General features: G+C 35.4%; 1 protein-coding gene across 4 annotated transcripts in view; it reads right to left on the bottom strand.

Moving 5' to 3' along the window:
* LOC124360935 (exocyst complex component 1) overlaps positions 1 to 8,570 on the bottom strand; it is a 195,597-nt gene extending 187,027 nt beyond the window's left edge. The window contains exons 1-2 of one of the 4 annotated variants that reach the window (XM_046814951.1): positions 8,372 to 8,570; positions 3,678 to 3,854 (exon numbers count right to left, since the gene is read on the bottom strand). In XM_046814951.1, the coding sequence (XP_046670907.1) occupies positions 3,678 to 3,839 (162 nt within the window). In that variant the 5' untranslated portion in view covers positions 3,840 to 3,854; positions 8,372 to 8,570. The remainder of the gene's footprint in view (positions 1 to 3,677; positions 3,855 to 8,371) is intronic. The other 3 variants (XM_046814952.1, XM_046814949.1, XM_046814950.1) reach the window with 3 other exon arrangements.
* Between the last annotated feature and the right edge of the window lie 13,082 nt (positions 8,571 to 21,652).

Raw genomic sequence — 21,652 nt, 5'->3', positions numbered from 1 at the left:
AAAAATGTGATTCTGTGTACCTTCAACTCTGGAAGTTTTGGAGAAGTTGGGTATGAGACGTTAACTTTTGTGTTGTGAAGCATTTATGGAACTTCTCACAGTCGTTTCACTGATACCCGTTCATACCCTACTAAGAGATTAACCACCTAATCTGGTAGTGCACATCAACTAGCACTCTTTAAAGAAACCTTCTTTTACACAGCAGCTAAGTTCTTAAGCAACCTACCAGAAGAGCTTAATCACAAGAGCAGTTTAAACTATATATCTCAGGCTTTTAACAAAAGTTCATTTGCCACAATCAGGTTTGTAATGACATGTCTAACACTATAATATAAACTACCTATCGCTACCTTGGTTTGACAAGGTTCTATCTGGTCCAACCAAAATTTTAGAGGAAACGAGTTTGAAAATTCAAAATGCTATAATTTTGTTCATTATGAATATAATGTCATAGACGAAATGAGTAAAAATTAAAGTGACAAGGGTGTAAGTGCAGATACAACTTTTTCAAACTAACATGTTTATTTTTCTAAAATTACAAACATCAAAAAAGGTTGTAACTTAACTATGAGATATTTACAAAACAATTAACAGTAGTATTTTTAAAGTGTTGAGGTATCACAACTAGAATGTTTTGGTTCATGATTGTGTATTAAACAAGTTAAATTAGAAAAATTGTAAATAATTAGGCATACTTAGCCATATTATTGTTCTACACAAAATGTTCTTCTCTTAATAACACTAATTTTAGAGATCAAGTTTAGTATCACTTAGATACTTCTTATTAAAAATCTTTTTGCATTCTACAACAATGCACGTTTAACTAGATTTTTAAAACGGCCTTTATGTCTTTTTTCTTTGCTTCTGAAATATCTATACACTGTTTTTGGATTTTCGGTTTTACTGCGAGAACATTAACTTCACTAGAAGAGCTTGAGGGTTGCTTGCTGGCTGATAAAGTCTGTTTCTTACACTTTCTCTGGGGTAGTTCGCTAAACTTGATGTATTTGCAGTTTTCAGGCTCAAGTGGATCATGTGATGACTTTATGAAAATAGTATGGAGAGTTCTTGTAAACCTCAACCTTGAAACACTTGCAAACGGAACTTCTTTGTAATTCAGAAGCTTCGAAGTTTCTGTAAAATTCTTGAAGTCAGCAGGCTGCATTTGAATAATTCGGTACGGTTGGTGGCGACTTACTTGTTTTAATATTCTGACAAGTCCAATGGGAGAGTAAAATTCGAGGTTTTTTCATCTCTCTCTATATGCAGCTGTGTGAAATGTCGACTTCCTGTACACAATATGAATGGCCAGGCAATGAATACTGCATTGTAACTGAGCTAACACTCGGGTTATCCCTTAAAAAGTCCAACACTGCATTTGACATAATGCTATTTGTATTTTGGGGCACACAAGAGTCAGACCAAGTTGTTAAATCACTGATATCATTTTCGTCTACCACTACATCGAGGATTCTTCTAACGGCAGAAGCAATGTCGTTTCCCGCACGACCTGACATAGTTTCAGGCCAAATGGCGCAGTACACTTGCTTCGTAACGGTATAGTAGGCTGTCAAGTTGAAGATGTTAAGCTTTCTTAAGTAAAATAACGAACTTATATCAGCGTGGGGGACTGTAATGACGTTCTCAAGATCAAACAATAAAACTGGTGTGTCATTATCCTTTTCTTTCTTCCTCACATCACGCATTGAATTTTCGCAAACTATATTACATATTCTTTCTGCAACGTTTCAGTAAGAGTTTCAGTTTTTCTTTCCACAATAAACTTTTCGCATGTATTGCACCTGTCACTCTTTGGACAGCGAAATCCCAGATTGAACTCTGTGGTAAAGATTTTGTAATATAACGATTTTCTGACTGAATTAATATTTTCTGATGCACATTTTTGTACATAAAGATCGTACATTTTTGCAATCGAGAGATGAGCTCCTAACTATTTCCTGTTTGCCTTAGCCCTGCAGTAGTGGGACTCAACTGTATGGAAAGATTTAATATGATCCCTTACTAAAGAAGGGTCGCCTCTAGGTAGCCTACGGCTGTTTTCTGACCTTCCTCTTTTGTCCAAAGTCGGTGTATTTGTAACGACATTTTCGCGCTGTGTGGTTTTGTGAGCGGTATAGATAGGTTTCTGGGAGATTGCTGGAGTTCCGAGGAAAAACAATTTACACACCTGAAATTTTTCCCCATTCAGAGTACAAAACAACATTTTGTAACAGAGAACAAAATTCTAGCATTTTGAATTTTCAAACTCGTTTCCTCTAAAATTTTGGTTGGACCAGATAGAACCTTGTCAAACCAAGGTGGCCAATTGTCTTCCATCATTTCCATGATTATTTCAAAAGTACTACCATAAATAGGTTAATATAACAAAACACTAACACAAAAAAGTAGTAACAACAACAACATGACGTGGTCAGGAACAACATAACCTCTCATAGCAGCCTAGCAGTCACGTGGTAGTTAGCAGCCCAGCTGATTGCCACAGAGTATCAGTGCGAGATACAACCTTGTCAAACTGCAGTGAGTAAACCAAACTCCTTCAGTTAGAACCTTGTCAAATTAGCAGTCTGGTTATTTATTAACATATAAGAGTAAGAGTCAGTTCTTCATGTACATAAGAAAGAGGGGAATCAAAAGCAACAATAACCCCATTTTCGCAAAAAATGTCAGTTACAACCTTGTCAAACCAAGGTAGCGCTATATTGTGACTTTCTTCCTAAATTTTATGTTTATGAAATAAAGAAATCCTGACTATGATAATCTGTAGTTTTTATGCAATTTCCAAACAAACCGAGATCAAATTGTCACCCGATGCACACATTGATGCGGTATCTTTGAAGGCAAACAAAATGCTAGGATTCATTTTTCGAATGTCTAGAGGGACGTTCGGTGACGAGACACTACTGCTCTTGTACAAGGCTTTAGTTCGGCCTAATCTGGAATATTGTACTCTTGTTTGGTCCCCTCATTACGCATCTCATATTCACAAACTACAGAGTATTCAAAACAAATTTTGCAGACTTCAAGGAGTCCGGAGAGGTGCAGCCTATCGGGAGGTCTCTGTCCCCGCACTTGAGCAGGAATTTCTTCTGCCTACGCTGGAGTGCAGAAGGAGAATGTTTGATATTATTTTCCTGCACAAGCTTATCAACGGGACGATCGATTCACCAGAGCTTCTGAGTAGGATATCCCTCTTGGTGCCTGCTGGAACCAGATCCAGGAATATGTTTTCAACCTGCCACCACTCAAACAATTACAGCTATCACGGTCCTATTGCTCGACTTCATAGGCGTGGAAACAGCATTCCTTCCGATGGTGATATGTTTTATGACAGCATCGCACACCTTAAAAAGAGACTGCAACAGTAATGAGTGATAGAGTTTTTTTCCCCTTAATATCAGTTGGAGATGATGTTTGTGATTTTTCACTATTATAACATTATTTCACAAATCTTAATACTTATTTATTATTCCACTGCATAATCACTACTTTCTGTAATTTAATTAGTTGTTATTTATTTTGTTGATGTTATATTTAAGTTGCATGAAAATGTTGTGAAATTATTGTATATTGGCGGATGCCGTTGAAATAATAATAAATAAATAAATAAATTGATTTAGTAGATTATGATTGTGGGCTGATCCATTTCATATATTTACCTGGTAAATGTTGACAATTAATGGAGTCTCTTTGGTAACTGATATGCACAAAAAGCTGGTCTTCTTCTTCTTGAATGCCTTACTGACATGTACAAAGGCCAGGAGCCTCTCGTCACAAGGCTGGAAGACCTCGTGCTGTAGGGCGTGTCTGATTGCTGCCATTTCAGATGGTCGACACTAGTACAGAAAATTTTATATCATTAGGTCAAATATAAAAAGTCAGTAAAACAAAATTAAAAAGTAAAGAGTTTTTCATTTTGGGCGGGTAGATGTTGAGATGAAGGAAACAGGATTTTTCCGGACATTTGCCATCGTTCAGTGAAACAAGAAAACAGTAACACTACGTTTCGAGATCTGCAATCTGATCTCTTCTTCAGGTAAAGAACTAACCTAATACATAATTACAAACTAGGTTAAAATAAACAAATCTTACTAAAGCGTTGTGGCACGCTTAAGTCAGGAATCACAACCTACATGTTGTTTGTCAACTTCACTAACTCTATAGACATGCACTTAACACTTTGTACCCTGGGCACTTAATACATGTTTCGGCGTGGCTCCCTGGGGGTTTTATGATGCTTTTAAAAAATTCTGTGTTATTACAGTAATTAAGTTATAAACTCATACTGTATATCATTTTAAAGATAGAGAAACATAATTTTTTTAAATGTATACAAAAATAAGGTTTATTTTCTAAATAAAATTATTACATAATATTGAATGTTATGTAAAAAATACAAAAAAAGTTTTTGCTACATAGCTTGTTAGTTCAATTATTCGCCTTAGTGTGGTAATTTTTAAAACACAATGGTACACAAAGTGGCACTGTACAGTCTGGGCACCGCCAGGATGTTTCCTTCCTTCCAGCTTTGCCAGTTGCTTCCTTGTTTTTTTGTGAGCATACTTGCAGTCGCGAATTGCATCACTTTTGATTTCATCACCCAGAAAATAATAAGTAAAGAATATAAAAGAAAATCAATGGAAAGTCGAGAAGAAAGAACAAAGCTAGTGTAAATACAAAACAAAACACACGGATAACATCACATTGTTTGCATTTGCCTTTACTTCATTCTGTAAGAAACTAAAGTTCTAATTATTTACAAACAGTTAAATTCACATTTAGAATACATTATGACATTTGCTTCAGTATTTGTTGGCAAGATTTGTAGAAAACTTGTAGAATCACTAAGACTCACAACAACACACAACGTGAAACACTACAAAGCAAACTGACAGTACCGACGATCAGCCGCGGCGCCTACGATCAGCTGTCTAGACTCGCTTGTAGTACGATGAAGAATATACGTATTTCATACTAAAACGTGACCCAGGGATCTCAAAACCAACAAATACGAACTTAGACAACCAATGAACATAATAAAAATGTTTGAATCCAAAAATAAGATGACTGAGCTAAATAATACAATTAAATAACATGACCCGAGCGATACTCGGGCGCCGGTAGCAGGCGCTGCCGACGCGGCCCGACCTATACTCGGGCTCAGGGTACAAAGTGTTAATACAAAACTATACAAAACACTAATCATTAAAACTAAACTACGGAATACAGGTCACAATACGTCTTCACTCGTCTACTAACCACCTACGACTGACCAGAGGGACTAGCCAATGGTAATTGTGACGGCTGGTTAAAACAAGATGGCGGAAATACACCGTCCGTATTAAATACAATAAAAGTATGGGTGGTATTGACTCCACCGTCCAGATGTTGTATGTGTACATGGACAAACGTAGGACACATGGTGCTAAATGCATTTGTCTTGTATAAGTTAAATACAACAAAATCCTGGCTTAAAAGGCCTGGGTTCATGAAAGAAGTCATAGATCTTTCTGAATGGCTAGCTAGTAAGCAAAATCTTCAGGGTGGTGATGATGGACCATCAGTTGGTTTCGGACTCAAGAAATTACCTAAGAAGGAATGACTGTGCCGAACCTGTTCAGGGGACAATCTTCTTGAAGGAAAGAAGCAGGGATTTCACACAGAGTGTGTAAGATGCGGTCTTAGTGTACATGCTAAATGCCACGTCAAGCATGTTCGCCGTTAAGTTTCAAAAACAGAACAAGTTTTCGTAATTAGTGCAAATATTACATTTTTTATTAGTGTTTTGACAGTAATCAGTTTTTGAAGTCGGATGTCACAGAAAAATTTGGATGCTTCTCATTCGTGTAAGTAAATTTGTATTATCATTCAATAAATAGCGCATTTTTTATTGTATAAGCTTTAAATTTTCTGGATTTGTTGAAAATAATATGTAGGTACTTCTAGGATAAATAACTTCTTTCCAGTCAAAAATTTTCAAGAATACTTTTAGTTTATTAGTGAGAGTTTAAGGGCATCTATGCGGTTAAAGATCGACCCGACGAGTTTCACGTTATTAAGGTATTTTACTCATCCTCCTGAACAAAAACATATATAGTTTTAGGAGGTGAAAACCACAACTAACGTTGTTTTTTAATAATTAAGATGTACATGTAAATTTGTGGTTATATTTGTTTACATGCATCTATGATTTGTGTGTTATCTATGATTTTCAGAGTTATCTGATCCCAATACCTTATCTGAGTGTTCTGTCGTCAGAACAGTTTAGTTATGCATCATCTACAGGTCCGTTTAGTCTATTCAATAATGGTGTCTACTCGTATTCTCATGACTCGTTCACTCCAATACAGTTTAGTTTTGATAGATTTTTATGTTTGATTGTGGATTGTGTGAGCAGTTAAAATATTAGGAAATTAATTTATCCCTTTAGAATTGGTCATCATGTTTTTTCCGAGTGAGATTATAAGTTCATTGTGTAATCTTGTTTTGTTTTATGAAGAAAGCTAGATTTTAATGTGATTGGAAGTTACCACGTGGTATTTAAGTACATACAAAGTTATGGTTACATTAATTTTGCATATTTATTAAACTTATGTTTGCTTTTCACATCATTAATTGGTTTCTTGAATGTTTAATTCAATTCGTATGCATTATTTTCAAATTTATTTTTACCACACTGGAAATGAGATTTGCGTTATTAAGCTATTGCTATCCTCCTTTTGAACAAAACAATATAAGATTTTAGGGTATGAAAATGACAAATAATGAATTTTAGAACATTCAAAGTGGAATTACTTTTCTTGCAAGATAGTAGGAAGTTATGGTTAGGTGAATTTACAATATTTATGTTTTTTCAAGTTGCGTATCCTATAAATCAGTAATGGCGGGAGGTAATCGTGATCAGACCAATTGGAATTTTATTTTTCACTGATAGTTACTACCTCAAGGGATGTTTTTTGTATGTCGCCATCAGCACAGGGCATGGTGCTGCTGTAGCCCACTGATGGGTGGATACACTTGTGTCAGGCTGATTTGAACTTTTATTCTTAGAAGGTCTAAATTACGAAAAACATCTTTTATTTGGGTCAAATTCCCGATTTCAACATTATTGTTATTTTACGTATCCAAAGATGGCATATAACAAGTGACATCAGCAGCAACCACTAGGAGGATGACTTACGATCATAAGGCCGTGTGACACCCATGGAACAATGAAATATTACTTCGCACAAGAAAATAAGTTAATGTTCGATAACTTCGTTATTTGTCATTTCCACTTATTAAAACCTTATGTTTTGTTCAGGACGGTAGTAATAGGCTAATAGCGTGACATTCATATGTTGCCGGGTCGGCCTTTAACTTCACAGTTACCCAAGAGAGTAGCCAATTTTTAACCTGCTTATGAAAAATTTAAAGGAAAAAATTTGGTATCAATTTACAATAACGTGACCATGGAATGGTATGTTCATTTTTTTTTCCTGAAAACTACAATTTTTCCTTAAAACAATAGTGAAGAAAAAATTCGTCGGCAACGAAAATCAAAGGAGTTACGATTTTTTGAAATCCTCTGAAACCTCTGTTTTTGACAGTACCTCTGGCAACACTATCCCTATTTGACAGTTTGGTATTACTCCGCGGCTCTCTCAAATAAAGAAGGGACGCCATTTTGAACTATTTTGTCTCTCTGTGTCTATTCTTAACCTCCTAGTTCAGTAGTGGTAATGGCACACCTTGTGTTGGATGTTCGTTATCTTACGTGGAAGCAATTCGTAAAGACGAGTATGGAGTTTTACTAATACTAGTACGTTAATCCTGTTAACGATGCCTGCCCACTGCGCAGTGCTGCGCACTGCTTGCTCTTTTAGAAAAAAAATTATCTCGAGCTTGCAAAAGTCGAATCCCAGATCACGTGATGCCCCTGCTCCTTAACGCAATAATGCCCGAAAGGCATCAATATAATACAATAATATACTTCCCCCTCAGTTTATATGCACCTGTGATAATAATACTTGGCTATAAATGCCCAACCCATGAAAAAAAGTCCATTTTCCATGGTCACGCTATTGTAAATAAATACTAAAAATTTTGTTGCGCATATTTTGTATGCAATTTTATATTTTTTAAAAAAACAAGACTAATTTAAGTCCCTATATTTATTTAATAAAACTATAAATATTTTAGTAAAATGCTACAAAAACGCTAATTTAAGCCTATCAATGGACCACCATGCAAAAATCACATCAATTTTATGCATTTAAAAAATGTATTGTTGATCACTCAAAGGAGTGGACGTCCCTAAATGCAATATTACTCTTTTATCAAAACTATACCTAGTATGTATGTTTCATTTTACCTATATATTTCCTATTTACTTAAAAGGTATAATAGTAGTAGTAGTAGTAAAACGAATTAATGTTGTTACACAGTCTCACTACTTTAAAACTACAGGGTAAATTTCTTGAGGTTATGTACAATGTGAATGTAGTATCCACAAAGTATATTTTTGCTGAGTGGCTACGTGAACGGTCACCATTCTCGGTTTCGGACACACTGTGACGTCATCGCTCAAGTGGCTAGATTATAGCAAACAGCTGTATAGTCTGTAATAATTATTCAAAACGGAGTGGCTATATGCCCGGTCACCGGTCTTGGTTTCAACGAACGGGAATGACTATAACGTCACAGACTGTGACGCCAAAGGTTTTGAAGTAGCTCTAGCACTGTGCATTGTTATTAAAATGGCGGGTTGTAGAAAGTTTAGTTCTTTTGACCAGTTGAAAACTTTTATCAATAATAAAGAAAATACGGACCATACTCAATTAAGAATGAGTGATTTGAGGTATGCTATATACTTTAAACTGTACCAATATCCCTTCTATAAGAACTTACAGTCCTGCTAAAGTCCGATAATACATAAGTGATTAATAATAAAACTATTTTTAATCGGTAAATGGAAGAATTACTTTTTCAAATATCTCAAGACGAGAGACTAATTTCCCTCTTACCACTTACATACAATAATACAATGAAATCATAATCATTTGAGTGTTATTAGTAAATAAAACAAATTATGTTCCAGTTATTTTATGCTATTAAATGACATACATATTTAATATGACAAAAATTATTTATCATGAATTATGATTTCTCTTAATGACTATTAATTGAAACATTCCAGTAAAAATTGCGAGAAACAAAACTGTATCTTAATAAACTACGAAGTGTAGATTCTGGTACATGGTTAATTTTGACGTGACAACGTCTTAAATTAGGTTGCGGCTCGGAGTCACTCATGAAAAAGTGTAACGCCCGGTAACGTTACGATGCCCGTCCAGAGGGTCCGCCGCACGGGATCCGCACGGGATAAAGCAGATAATTGTGGGTCCGCCGCACGGGATAAAGCAGATAATTATGTTTATTCGTGAAAATGTGGAGTGCTTAGATTCGTCATTTACAACAACTACAACAATAAAGGTAAATAATTGTACACTGATATTTCATTATCGTAAACTATGATTGATTGATTAATTGTTAGATTGACACAAAAGTTGAGAAACTCAACTGCACAATAGTGTTTATAGGTTATGTCATACTATTGACAAATGTTGATAGTGTTAAGTAAATTATTAGTTTAAATCACTCTGCAATCAATCGTAATTCAGTCGATTGAGAAGAAACAGCGCGTATTGCTAGTCAAACATTTAAAATAACAAATTATAACTTCTAACCTGTCATAACAGTGCGACCAAACAAACGAACTAAACCGACCAATCACCACGCGCGGAGTTAGAATTTAACTGTGTTTAGCAAGAATTTCAAATTCCAATTTTAGTAAATGTTTTATTCAACTTTACCATTTACAATAACAAATTTTAATTAATTTCAAATTATGTACAATGTTTTAGTAAACAAAATATATTTCTATAGTTAAAATTTGTGCAATTCTTATTTTCATTCAATTCTTTGTTCCTATTGTGCAATTTAATAATATTCATATCAATAAATATTCTACCGAGAAAAAGACGTTGTCACGTAAAATCTTCGCCCGTAAAACCGACTTTACAGGCAACCATAATTTTTTTAGTTGTATATTTCTTCTTTTTAATTTATTTAAGCGTACACTTTTATTACATTACAGTTCAATACATTACCAATGAAAAATATACAATTAATAAAATAGTCTACAAATTGTGTTTTTTATATTTCTAAGGCAGTGGTGTAAATGTGACAGTTATGGCTGCCCTTCCGTTACGTCACGGTTGACGTCACCACTCATCGCCCGTCTGTCTAATCTACAGACGGTAGCCGGCCATATAGCCACAGCGATTCAAAAAGGGTGGATTGTAGAAAGGTTAGTTCTACTGATAAGTACACTTTAATCAATAATAAAGAAAATACCTACAATATTAAGCTACGAATAAGCGATTCTAAACACTTTATTGCGTGTGGTCGTTAACGTGGATCGTAAGATTTATTATTGAACAGATGTGTACATAATGGACAAAGAATAAAGAATCGACAAATAATTATCTGGTCAAATTTGCAAAACATAGAAATTATATAGAACGTATACTACATTAATGTTTATCGAATTAATTATATTTATATTGAACTTTCTTTACAACTCCAAACACTTGACAAAATATAAGATGGTGCACAACGAATAGTGTCATAATTTCAGCATATAGGCTTAAAACGACTTTTAAGTTTTTTTTATTGGAAAGCTATTACAATTAATAGGGCAAAAGCAACATATTATAATATAGAGTCCTTAATTGGTAATAAATAAATTAATAATTACGCTACAAAAGCTGTAATAAAGAGCTATCACAGTAGATGTGAGAACTAGGAACTAAGTGGATTAAAAAAGAAACTTGTAAGCAAATGTTCAACAAAAACATAATTATAGAAATATGACAAAATCAATCACAACTACCTTACTTACCAAATATACTGTTACAAAACAATTTTATTGGTTTACATAAAAAAAGGATTCGATTAAAAAAAATTTCAATTTCAAGTTTTTTTTTATTTTGGAGTCACTAAAGATCATTATTTAACTACTATGCTAAGAACACAAGTCTCAAATATTATGAAAAGTTTAAATGTTTGCATACATGAATAATTAATTACAATTAAATTTGAGTAAATAAGCAAATTAAAAAAGCACAATTAGCTTGAAAATTAACTTGTAAAAAAACAAATTTCTAAATTTTGCGAGTCCTTCGATACTCCGTTGTATTGGTTTATTTGTATGTAGACAAGATTAATTGCCTGTCATTAATTACGTTATAAAATCAAGGTTTAAATCAATTTAATTGTGCTGCATCCTGCAACATTCAACTTGAGAGAGTAATTTAAATATATGTATGCTGTACCAAACTACTGAAAGGGGTTTAACTCAACAGTATAAGCTGAAAATACAGTGATACATTTTAATAGGTTTGCCAGCTACTGAACTAAATTAAATCCAGAGAAGTGCGAGGCGAGAACGCGCAGACTGCTCATTCCAAATTCCACTATTCCAATATACGGGCTATCTGTAGTTGGCAGGAGGGGCCCCTCCATCCCCACTCTTTCTCTCCGCGGAGTGTTATCACCCCATCCAGGTGGCTTATGAGGAGCTCGTGGTCAAACCCCTGGTCTTTTTTTGCCTAAAGACCGGCTTTGGGAAAGTACCACGAAGCCTCGATGTACACTAGTTTTTGTTAATTTAGATTTACAGGTTTTGGTTTAAAGCAAAAATTACTCGGTCCTTGTGGTTTCCTATAACACAGTGGTTATATTAATGGTATTAAATACATTTAAATATACAGTGACCCATATTTTGAATTAAGTTTGTCCCATTACCATCCAATTATTCCCAACACCAAGGTTATGTTAACGTTTGACGGTTAGTCACACACAAACAAAATAAACAAACAAGCTGTGTGTTACAACCCTATTATGTCCGTTATTAAATAGTATAAGATATGCTAGGGATAAGTGGGGAAGGAACTAGGAACTTCAAAACTTGTTTAATTGTTGAGATTTATTTTAGTTCAACTATAATCACAAATCTCCACTATCAGCTTTTATGTGGTTATAAGAGTGTGCCGTCTGAGACTGTAAGTTGCTGTGTAGTATATTGAATGTGGCCACTAACTATTTTCTCATTGTGAAATTCTCGCTTAGCATTAGCCCTAGCCTACTAACAACATTTTATTTATTTACAATCTGTTCAATTTGAGAAAAACAATAAGTAAATATTATATACAGAAACAACATTAACAATTAAAATTGAGTTAGGTGTTAACCATTGTTAACACTAATATAATTAATTCAAGAACCTAAAAGGTAGAGCCAGGATAGCAGGTCGGTGGAGTCCGTACACATTTTTAGAATATTATCAAGTAGATTTACCACAGGTGGTTTGGATGATCTTCTAATCTTGAAAGATAAATGCGACTGAATTTGGTTATTTCTTCTTTGACTGTTGGGATGTATCGATTTTTATGTAACGTTTTATTGGATACATACCACGGCGCTTTTGTAATTTTTCTTAACAATTTTCATTGATACCGTTGTAGTATCTCCAGATTTGAGTTGCTTGCTGTGCCCCGTAACTTCACATCGATATCCATAGAGGTTTATGATAGTTTTATATAATAGTATCTTGTTCTTCAAACTGAGTTTTGACTTAGATCCGAGTAGCCAATTCATTTTATTTGTTTTATATTTAGCTTTTGTCTCTTTTCCCAAATGTCGGATTTCCATGTGTCTTCTGTCTCAGCGCATGCCCAGATAATTCACTTCAGTTACTTCCGGTAAATGGATGTTATTCAATGTAACTGGAGGACAAGAATTTTGATTTTGCGTAAATGTTATGTGAGCTGATTTATTTTCGTTAATTTTGATTCTTCATGTCTTAAACCAATTATCAATTGCATCTAAGCTCTGTTATAAATAACGGGATGCTCGAACACAATCTTTATAGACTGACATAATTGAAGTATCATCTTCGAAAGTTGCAATTTGAGTATGTTCATTTTCTAGGAGGTCAGCGGTACAGTATATAGCAAGTATAAAAATGGACCAAGTACACTTCCTTGAGGAACTCCGGATTCTATTGAATGTAGCTGAGTAAGAACATCATGGTATTTTGTTTGAAAAGATCGGTTTGAAAGATACGATTTTAGTATTAAAAAAACAGAGTGAGGCAAAAAAATCTTAATTTTGTATAATAGACCAGTATCCCACACCGTATCAAACGCTTGACTGACATTTAAAAAGATAGCCGAACAATAACTTTTATTTTCTAAGCACTCCCATATCATTCAACTATTCTACGGACTTGTTTTATTGTGCCATGTTTTCGTCTAAACCCAAATTTATGAGCAGGTACTACAGAATCTTCATCGATTAATGATTGTAGTCTTCTCAGAAGAAGCTTTTCAACCAGTTTTTAAATAATAGGTAAGAGGCTTATTTGTCTGTATGAGGTCAGCTGGGTGAGGGACTTCCCTGGCTTTGGGATGACAATTAGCTGGGGTCTTTTAAATTGAACGGGTATGTGTTCTAGTCTCAGTATGGCGTTAAATAAGAATGTAAAGAATATAGTATTTTTTCTTGGAAGTTCTTTTAGTACTTTTCCAGTAATAGAGTCGTAGCCAGCAGACATGAGGATTGAGATTGTGAGTTATAACTAAGCGAACTTCAGATGGTTTGAATATTTGAATCGGGAAATCGAGTTGAAGTGGAGAATCGAAATACTGGTGTACTTCCTCTTCGTTGTTTACAAAGGCGTCATTTGGTTTGAAAACATTGGTGAAACTGCAAATGCCTCACATTTTCAATATTACTTTTCGCTCAATGACCATCAAATTTTAAAATAGGGTAAATGGATATCTTAGGCTGCTTAATTCTTTTAATTACTTTCCATAACGAATAGTCTGTAGCTTCGGTTGTTGAGAGAGACTGGGTATATTCTTCAAACCACTGGTTTTTAATATTAAACAATAATATTTTCAGATGTTATCTACTAAGTGAAGACCTATCGCATCTATATATTGAGACGTTCCTGGGCAACACCTCGGCATCGTTAATATGAACTGAAAAGTTTGTCTCTGCGAATATGACAACATCGAAGTTTGACATAGTAATATAAGACTTGAATTCATTTAGTTTGCTTCGCATTCCATTCAAGTTTTGATAGTACAACAATATGTCCGTTGGATGAAACTAGTTTTTGGTTTTCTTAGCTATCGTCGGTACTCCGTTTTGATACTTAATTGTTAGATCATTCTCGCCATTGTTTTCTCTGACAGCTAGCGAGCTCCGAAGTTTCTGCAAGTGAGATCGTTCTTTAATACGTTCGATCGCGCGGGACATTTCAACAGTACTGTCAGGAAATGTAATAAAGTGTTGGGGAATCAACATTTTTAAAGAAGCCGATGGCCTTACTTGTATCTCTGAAGGATACCTTTATCGAACGAGGTTTACCGGGCTTCCCTTTACCGATTATGACTATCTTAGTGGTGTGGAGATCATTCAATTGGAGGGCACTGAGTACTTCATCCATTATTTCCTTGTCATGTTGTATTTTACTCTTGATATCTTTATTAGACGATTCAAGGGTACCATATAGTATGGCATTCTTTGAGCCTAGGTTCCGGTCATAATATCGGCTATAACAGTTTCGGAATCAAATCCCATATTATTCTTTAATACTTTTTTAAATTTTCATAAGGCACGATATTAATGATATGGGCCTATATGATTTTTCATCATTTTTATTTTTAGTGGGTTTCAATAGGGCGATTATTTTAACAAATATGTGAAGGTGGGTAAATGTTAAGGTACGTGTCACTCTGTTCTACCTATCTGTATAACAGGCTCTATTCCCTCCAGGAAAGAAACCCCTGTTCTTTCAAACTCCGGTAATCTTATTCTGTCCACTGGGAACCTCTCCGATTTCTCAGGTTATACCCTGGTTGAATTAAACTCCCTGATCAACTTATTCTGATGATAAAGATGACTATCTACTTATTATCATAACAGACACAATTCCTTGTAGAAAACAACTAACTAGTCTTTTAACCCAGGTAACATTAACCCACACGGGAACTTCATGGTGTGGCCTGATAATCTCTTGTATAAATTAAACCCCCTGATCAAATTATTCTGATGATATATAAATATTTCAGTATATTTATTTTTATATTACAGACACAACTCCCCCTAGAAAAGAACCACGTGTTCTTTTAACACCCTTGTAGTATTAACACCCCTTTGGGGACTTCCTGGTATGGCTAGATAAATCCCCTTTTCTGAAATCAAAATAGCTGACTAGAGCAGTATTTTCTCCCAAGCACTGTACCGAGTAAACCAACGGTCGTAGCTCAAATCCAATGGAAGAAGAAGAATAAGAAGAAGAATAAGAAGAAGAATAAGAATAAGAATGTATTTATTCCACCATCAAATAACAAAGGTAAACATATGTAAAAAAACTTGGAATGACTAGTCACCGCATCAAGTAAAGGTGACTAGCACAATGAAAATAAACAAGAACTTCTTACATCAAACAGTCTAAATATTACTTATAACCTAGCGGTCCGCTGCAGTGTCAGCACTTATTTATTTAACTGAACCAAAGTACACTTTACATTAATACGAGTAAGTAAAATAAACTAAGTAAACTATTCACTTCACTAAGTAACCTCGTCAGTAGGTGAACTAAAAACATCCAATACATTAAATAAAGCCAAACAATTGAATACTTAAAAATATTTACACAAACGCATATAAACTCTATTCCATATATCTACAATAGGAATTCGTTTTTAATTTTCATAATTATAGCTAATGTAATATTTCTACCAGGTCATTAATGTTGTCTTTATCAAACAGCCATGATTTTAATTTAATCTGAAATAGCCTTATGTTTTGACTGTTTTTTATGTCTATTGGTAAAATATTAAAAATTTTTGGGCCTAAAAATATAAATGTTTTACTGAACATAGTTTTATTCACTTTTGGTCTAATGTATGTTACTTTAGAAGCTGCTCTGGTATAGAAGCGAAATCAGACTCGTTTAAGAGTTAAATTTTCTAGAACAAAGGTTCAGTCGCTTTTTGTGGTATCTCCAACGGTGCCACAAAACTCCCTTAAAGTCAATACTTTGGTTAAATTAAGAAAAGTAAACAAACTTAAGTCAATAATTGTTGTCAAACATCATCTCCGATTCAACTCATCTCCTAAATACTGTTACCCTTGTTATGACAACACCCCACTAAGGAGCCGCAACAGCCGAAGGCGATTATGTGTGTGTGTGTGTGTGTGTGTGTGTGTGTGTGTGTGTGTGTGTGTGTGTGTGTGTGTGTGTGTGTGTGTGTGTACACGCGCTATGGATTAAATGAAGGGTTGAAGTAAAATTGGGTCAAAGTGCCATTTTTAAAAAAAGTTTACCCACTTAGTTTTTCAGAAAATATGATCTAAGTGCCAAGCTATAATGTAAATAAAGATATAAGTGCCAGAAATATTTACTTAGTCCACAGTAGTCGCCAGCAAATTGTGCTACGTGTATGTGTCTGGCCTTGTGTTGTGAATATGGATATAAGTGCCACGCGCGTGGCTTTTTCATTGTTGACAGCTGATTCAACCTCAGTGCTGTTTAATAATACAACGTAACTGCATTATTTAGTTTTGTGTTTGGTATTAAATATTGTGATTCATTTACTTTAACTTTTAACTTCGCAGTCAAACTGTTAATGAGAGATAAACTGTGAGTTTATTTCGATTTCTTATTGGATATTGTCTTGTTTTCAGTTGGACGCTTAATGAGAGGTTAGGTTATAGTGGTCAGGATCATTACCCCGGTTGAACTTTGATGAAGTAACTAGTGCTCTTTTCTGTAGTTTTCCCAGTAATTTGTATTACTGTAAATTATTAATGTACTTCTGATTTCATTTCCTTCTGTGAGCTCCGCCGAGACGGAGAATATGGAGGTACAAAGAGCTGTCCACACTGTAATGTATTGAATTACAATAATAATTATTATACATATTATAAATTGTTACTGGCAAGTTAAAGCCACAGCCAAAGACCAACTGTATGATCTATGATGCTGTGACGTCATATGGGGTGATCAGTTTGAATAAATGCCATTGGCTGTTCTCATCACGCCACCAGATCACACCACCTACCACTTCCAGTGTCCTGCCCTTGTCTCTCTCTCAGTTACCCTCCAACCTTAACGGAGCACAGTCGATGATGTAAACTAATTCAGTCTTTTATTCCGATTCCCCGTAACACGTACACAACAATTGGCGACGAGGTATTAATGCGATCCCGCGAGTGCAATGCAACCTGTTCGATTGTGCGTAAATAATTTCTCCGAAAATTATAGTGTGAGGAAGTGTGTCTGTAGTTTGGCGTCACGTGGACTCAAAATCGGTACATTTTGATGTTGGAAGACAAGGTCGTAAATTAGAACATTTCGTCTTTATTTAGTGAAACAGTAAAAATGGCGGGAATTATTGGCGGAATTGGTGACTTCGACAACAGTGCAGAAACTTGGAATTCGTATGTTGAACGATTTGAATTATTCGTTGACTGTAACAGTATTAGTGACGACAAAAAGGTTAGTACGTTACTAACAGTCGTGGGTGTGAAAACGTACAGTTTGTTACGAGATTTATGTACGCCGGAAAAACCTTCAGTGAAAAAGTTTGATGAATTAGTGAAGTTAATTCAGGACCATTTGTACCCGAAGCCATCATTCATAGCTGAAAGGTACAAATTCAGCAAAAGGAATCAGCAGGAAGGAGAATCAGTCGCAGAGTACATCGCCAGCCTCAAGAAGTTGTCTGCATACTGCGAGTTTGGCGCATCCCTCAACGACTATCTCAGAGACAGACTGGTGAGCGGCATCAGGAGTGAGTCGACCAAGCAGAGGCTGTTGGGAGAGACCACCCTAACCTTCGACCAGGCTGTGAAAATCGTCTGCTCAGTGGAAGCGGCGGAGAAGAATGCGGCGGCATTGACAGTGAACGGCGGCAGCCGGGTCCAGCGGATGGCAGCGCATCACCACCCACATGTGAGAGTCGGCGGCAGCGGTGGCAGCGCGAGCTACAACGCAAGGCACGAAGTCAAGGTGCAGTGTACGTGCTGTGGGCAGTGTGGTCACTATAGGAAGCAGTGCAAATTGTTTGGTGTTGTGTGTCACAAATGTGGTAAAAGAAATCACATATCTAAGGTGTGTCGATCTACTGAAATTAGTAAGTTACCAGACAATCAGCTTTCGAAAGTTAAGAAAGGTATATCTTATCAGTCTAATTTTCAAAACAAGAAAAACAAAGATTATAAGAAACATAATTTTGTAAATGATAGTTCAGAACTGTCAGATTCAAATAATTCTAAGAATTATGTTCAGAGTGATGAAAATCTTGAGAGTTATGTCGAGGACATACAGAATTTATTTAAAGTAAATGAAACTCACTGTAAAAGAATTAGAGTTGACCCAATTAAGATTAAAGTCCTAGTGCAAGGTCGAGAAACCATATTTGAAGTTGATACTGGAGCTAGTGTCACAGTGTGTAGTGAGGATTTTTATGAAAATAATTTTAGTTCTTGTAAATTGTTAGAAAACGACCTAACTTTGAGTTCGTACACTAATGAACCTATTATACCTGTGGGCAAAGTTAATGTTGATGTTTGCTATGAGAAAATACATAAATGCTTAGATTTGTATGTGATTAGAGGAGGTTCACATCCTTTAATGGGTCGTGATTGGCTTAAAGTACTGGGAGTTGACATTTCGTTTAAAAATAACTTGTGTGTTATAAACAGACCTATAGATAACAAGGCTAATTTCGAGACAATGACGTCCGAGCTAACTAATCAATTTCCAGAAGTGTTCACTGAGAAACTAGGTCAGTATACAGGCGAACCAGTAAAACTAAATCTAAAAGAAAATGCTAGACCTAGGTATTTTAAGCCAAGACCGATACCATTCTCATTGAAAAGTAAGGTAGAAAAAGAACTACAACGCTTAGTTGACGAACAAGTGTTAATTCCAGTAAGCAGCTCGGAATGGGGAACGCCCATTGTACCAGTATTAAAAAAAGAACGGTGAAATTAGGCTATGTGGAGACTTTAAAGTTACTCTAAATCAGTATCTAGAAGTAGACAAGTACCCTATACCTAGAATAGAAGATTTATTTGCAAATTTACAGCATGGAGAACGTTTCTCTAAAATAGATCTTAGTCAAGCCTATATGCAATTAAAGTTAGACAGTGAGTCACAAAAATTATGTACAATTAGCACGCATAAGGGTCTTTTCTCATATTGTAGAATGCCTTATGGAATCTCATCAGCCCCAGGCATATTTCAAAGAGTTATTGAACAATCTTTGCATAATTTAGAAGGCATATCAGTGTTCATGGATGATATTCTTATCACCGCACCTAATAACGAAACTCATGTAAGTAGGTTGCAAGAGGTTTGTAAACGCCTGAGTGAAAAAGGATTTACCGTAAAGAAAGATAAATGTACATTCTTTGTAGACAAAATCGAGTATCTTGGTTTTAGTATCGATAAAGATGGACTGCATACCTCTGAATCTAAAATTAAAGCTATAAATCAAGCACCTGTACCTAAATCTGTCACTCAAGTCAAAGCTTTTATTGGCTTGGTAAATTATTATGGAAAGTTTATCAAAAATTTGTCAACAATCTTGAGTCCGTTGTACAACTTGTTAAAAAAGGACGTGCCATTTGATTTTGATGAAAAATGTCTCAAATCATTTAGCCATGTCAAGGATGTTTTGACTAAAGCACCAGTTTTGGCGCATTATGATTCAAAGTTGCCTGTAAAACTAGCAGTAGACGCAAGCTCGACAGGGCTGGGCTGCGTACTTAGTATCATAACCCCTGAAGGCGTTGAGAAACCTATTGCATACCACTCTCGTACTTTATCACCGGCAGAATGTCAATATTCACAAATAGATAAGGAAGCTTTAGCAGTAGTATATGGAGTAAGGAAATTTCATCAATATTTGTATGGCCGAAAATTCACATTGTGTACTGATCACAAACCTTTAATTAGCATATTTGGACCGAAAAAGGGTTTACCTGTTTTCGCAGCAAGCCGATTACAAAGATACGCATTATTTTTAAGTGGATACAATTTTGATGTACAGTATGTAAGGTCAGAAAAGCATGGTAACGCAGACGCATTATCACGCTTACCATTAAGCACTAAACACGTTGTAAATAATAACAATGAACCAAGGTGGAAAGGTACCTATTTACACTGTATCGCTGAAAGTTCAGTACCTTTAACTTTTGAAGATGTAAAAGCTGAAACCCAAAATGATCCTATTATAAAACAAATACATAACTATGTGATGTACGGATGGCCAAATTTTTTGTCAGGAGAGAATAGGGAATTGTTATCTTATTTCCAAAGGAAGGACGAGCTAACAGTTGAGCATGCCATTGTTATGTGGGGATATAGAATTGTTGTTCCTAACAAGTTGCGTAGCTACATATTAAATGAGTTACACGCGAGTCACTTGGGAATTGTAAAAATGAAGTCAGTAGCAAGATCCTATATTTGGTGGCCAAATATAGATGAAAACATTGAAAGCCTAGCGAACAATTGCTCTTCCTGTCTTATGGAACGTTCTAGTCCTAGTAAGAGTAATCTACATGTTTGGCACTATCCATCTATGCCATGGGAAATATTGCATATTGATTACTTGGGTCCTTTCAAAGATAAGACCTACTTGGTAGTAATTGATGCTTACACTAAGTGGTTGGAAGTATTTGAAGTAGGCTCTACTTCAGCTAAGCTAGCTATAGAAAAGTTAAGAGAACTATTTTCTAGATTTGGATTACCTGTCACTATCCATAGTGATAATGGACCACCATTTACCTCAGTTGAATTTAAAAATTTCATGCAACTTAATGGTATAAGACATACATTTTCACCAGCTTATCATCCTCAGTCTAATGGTCAGGCTGAGAACTCAGTTAAGTATGCTAAACGTAAAATAAGATTGGCTTTTCAAGAAAATATTGATACTAAAGTAGCCTTGAATAGGATGTTATTTGATTACAGAAACTCCGTTCATAGTACTACTAACGAGACACCTGCCAAATTAATGTTCAATAGACCACTAAGATGCAGGCTAGATTTACTCAGACCTAATGTAGCCAGAACTGTGCAATTAAAACAGGACAAACAAAAAGAATATTTTGGCGGTAGAAAAACGAGAATTCTATTTCCTAATCAATCTGTATTAGTGAGAGATTATGGCTCTAAAGACAAATGGATAGAGGGCATTGTAATAAAACAGTTAAATAATGTGATGTATTCTGTTATGACAAAAACTGGTTTAATTTGGAGTAGACATATTGATCAGCTGATAGGACTACACAGTAGTATTGTTGACAGTGACAGTCAAATTCCACCATCTCAGGACCGTACAGTTGCGGAGCGTGAGACAGGCGCTCAGTGTCCGCCAACTCCAAGCCCAGTCAGAATTAGTAACACTGACCTCACTAGATCAGCTGGTCTCTCCCCCTCCTCACCGCATCATACCTCTCCATGTCACATCACTACCCCTCATTCTAGACCACGTCTTTCTCT

This window comes from Homalodisca vitripennis, chromosome 4, assembly GCF_021130785.1.
Source record: "Homalodisca vitripennis isolate AUS2020 chromosome 4, UT_GWSS_2.1, whole genome shotgun sequence".
Lineage (NCBI taxonomy): Eukaryota > Metazoa > Arthropoda > Insecta > Hemiptera > Cicadellidae > Homalodisca > Homalodisca vitripennis.
This window is presented reverse-complemented; position numbering and strand designations above follow the sequence as displayed.